This window comes from Gavialis gangeticus, unplaced genomic scaffold (assembly GCF_001723915.1).
Source record: "Gavialis gangeticus isolate Ggan-Ray unplaced genomic scaffold, GavGan_comp1, whole genome shotgun sequence".
NCBI classification, from domain to species: Eukaryota; Metazoa; Chordata; order Crocodylia; family Gavialidae; genus Gavialis; species Gavialis gangeticus.
This window is the reverse complement of record NW_017729031.1, coordinates 52918657-52920927: the sequence shown is the minus strand read 5'-3', so window position 1 is coordinate 52920927 and position 2271 is coordinate 52918657. Positions and strand designations below refer to the sequence as shown.

The following is a 2271-nucleotide window of genomic DNA, read 5'->3' as shown; positions in this document are numbered from 1 at the left end:
TTTCTCTTATTCCGAACCAACCAGAAAGTCTCCTGCATCTGAGAAAACTTTCCAACAAAATTGGAAGAAATACACGTATTTTGACTAAAAAGTTTCATTTTCGACAATTTGGCATCTTCCCAACAAATAATTAAAAAAAAACCCACAGTGTTCTCAATCAATATAGGTCTCATTGCCTTCCCACCTAGTTTTCACTTATGAATGGGAAGAAAAACAGCCTTTCTGCTTTATCAGTTCACAATCTCTCTCAACTTCTATTGAAATAATCAAAATTGCAAAAACATTCTTTTTGTACCTGCTAGATCAAATGAACAAAAAGATTACAGCTAAACATTTTTTCAACAATAGAAAATGAAAGTATTAACATTTAGAGATAATGCTAATAGCAACCAACTCTGACTAAAAATAATATACCTAATGCATCGCATGATATTGTGACTTTAAAATCTTGTATTGCCCTCAAAAGTTAAAGATGCTTTAACATATGCTGTAATAATCTGTCATGAAATTAACTTGTTTTTAAATGCTATTTTTAAATGCTATATAGCAACAGATTCTATCAGCCAGTGAAAATACCTATTATGGATGATATGGGTTCAACTCTACAAACTGTATTATCCTAAATATATTCATTATAACTGCCAATTTGGTACCAAGCAGAGTTAGGCATGAAATCCAATACCTGGGTCTGCAATAGCATGAACATGTACAAGCTATTTACCACTAAACTGCTTTAATTTATCTCTAAAAAGTATAGAAAACTTCCGGTCTCAAGAGGCTTTGCGATGCTTAGAGTTTGGGAAGCTCTCTGGAGGTGCCAGAATAGATACTAGCGTAAGGATGTGCTGGTGAGCAGGACTTAAGCCCCAGGAACTGCCTAAAGCAGGGGAGACACTAGAATAGACCAGGGGACACTTCACCCTGCCATCCACCACTTTGACTGTACTTTTTGTTTTCAGGCCCTGCAGCAAGCTGGCAGTGTGCCAACGAGTATACAGAATTATAGTTCTGTATCGTGTCTGTAGAGTTTTCTGCTGCTGGGAAGAAATGTCATTCCATCTTTTTACCAGATATCAGGAGGTTTTTTTCCTGTTGGGCATCTGCAGCAAAAAAATGAGGTGACATTTCTCCTCAGTAGCAGCAAAACTTCAGCTGCTGCTCCTATGAGATGCCCAGTGCCAGAGCCTCTGGATCCAGAAGGTTGAGGACAGTGGGGGAGGCAGGACTACCCAAGGGCACAGTCCTAGCCAGTTATGTTTTTGATAAAGGAAGCTGCCATGCACAGCATCAAGAATGCTCTGAAGTCTGAGATATTTAGGCAATTCAACAGAAGTCTTATTAAGCACTGCCATATATAAAAAAACATGATGTTTCCCCGAGAGGCATTTATTGGCCTCTTGGGGAAACATCACATGCAACAGTGGGTACTAAGTTTGTAAATGTAATTTCATGTAATAAAATGCTTTTAAAAAAACAGCAGGAAAAAAAAACCTCACCAACATCCATGGCAGTTTCCATGAAGCTCTTCTGCCTTGAGGCAAATTCAGCTAACAACTTCTGTTGCCTCTCTCTGGCCTTTTGTCGTCTAGGGGAAAGAGAAGTTGAGAGAAACAAATATAAGAGTTGGGGAGAAAAATTGTAATGGCTTTTGTTGATAGTATAACATTTCACACATCATCATCTAAAATTCAAGCTTTATTCCTATACCGTGGGGTAACTTCAAACTCTACTCCAAACTAGTCCTGTCAAAGTAGGCAGGAAAAACAAATGAAGAATCTAGTATACTAGGATGAAAACACGAACATTTTGTAGCTCTAAGGCAAGGGTCTAAAGCTAGTAAATGAAGTCAACGAACAGATGCTGAGCTAGGAAAGGTTTACTGGTTTAGAAAAAAAACAAGGATCTCACTCTGGAAAGGGAATTTCCTAACAGGCAGTAATGGCAGCTTTAGTATAAATATAATATAATGTCTTCTACAGGCAGTGCATTTAAATTACACTCATGAAGAGTGATTAAAAAAAATACTTGTCCAATCCAAAAACAGTCAACCTCACATATTCCCACTATCAAGAAGATAAATTTTCTTGTAGGAGGAAAGTGAGTACCTACTGTGAGAAAGAAGCATTCTCAAAGACAATCTGAGGTATGTGCCATTGTCAGTGGTCAGGGAGAAAAGACACAAAAAATCAAGTAGGAGGAAGACACAAGCACCAAATTAACGTCTTAATTATCAACTCACCCTCCTGCTGGCTGACACCAGCCCGGACATAG

General features: G+C 38.1%; 1 protein-coding gene across 1 annotated transcript in view; it reads right to left on the bottom strand.

Annotated features, from left to right (window-relative positions):
* UBR3 (ubiquitin protein ligase E3 component n-recognin 3 (putative)) overlaps positions 1-2271 on the bottom strand; it is a 354426-nt gene that overhangs the window by 163333 nt on the left and 188822 nt on the right. Inside the window, exon 25 of the mRNA XM_019522846.1 lies at positions 1497-1585. Coding sequence (XP_019378391.1) covers positions 1497-1585 — 89 coding nt within the window. The remainder of the gene's footprint in view (positions 1-1496; positions 1586-2271) is intronic.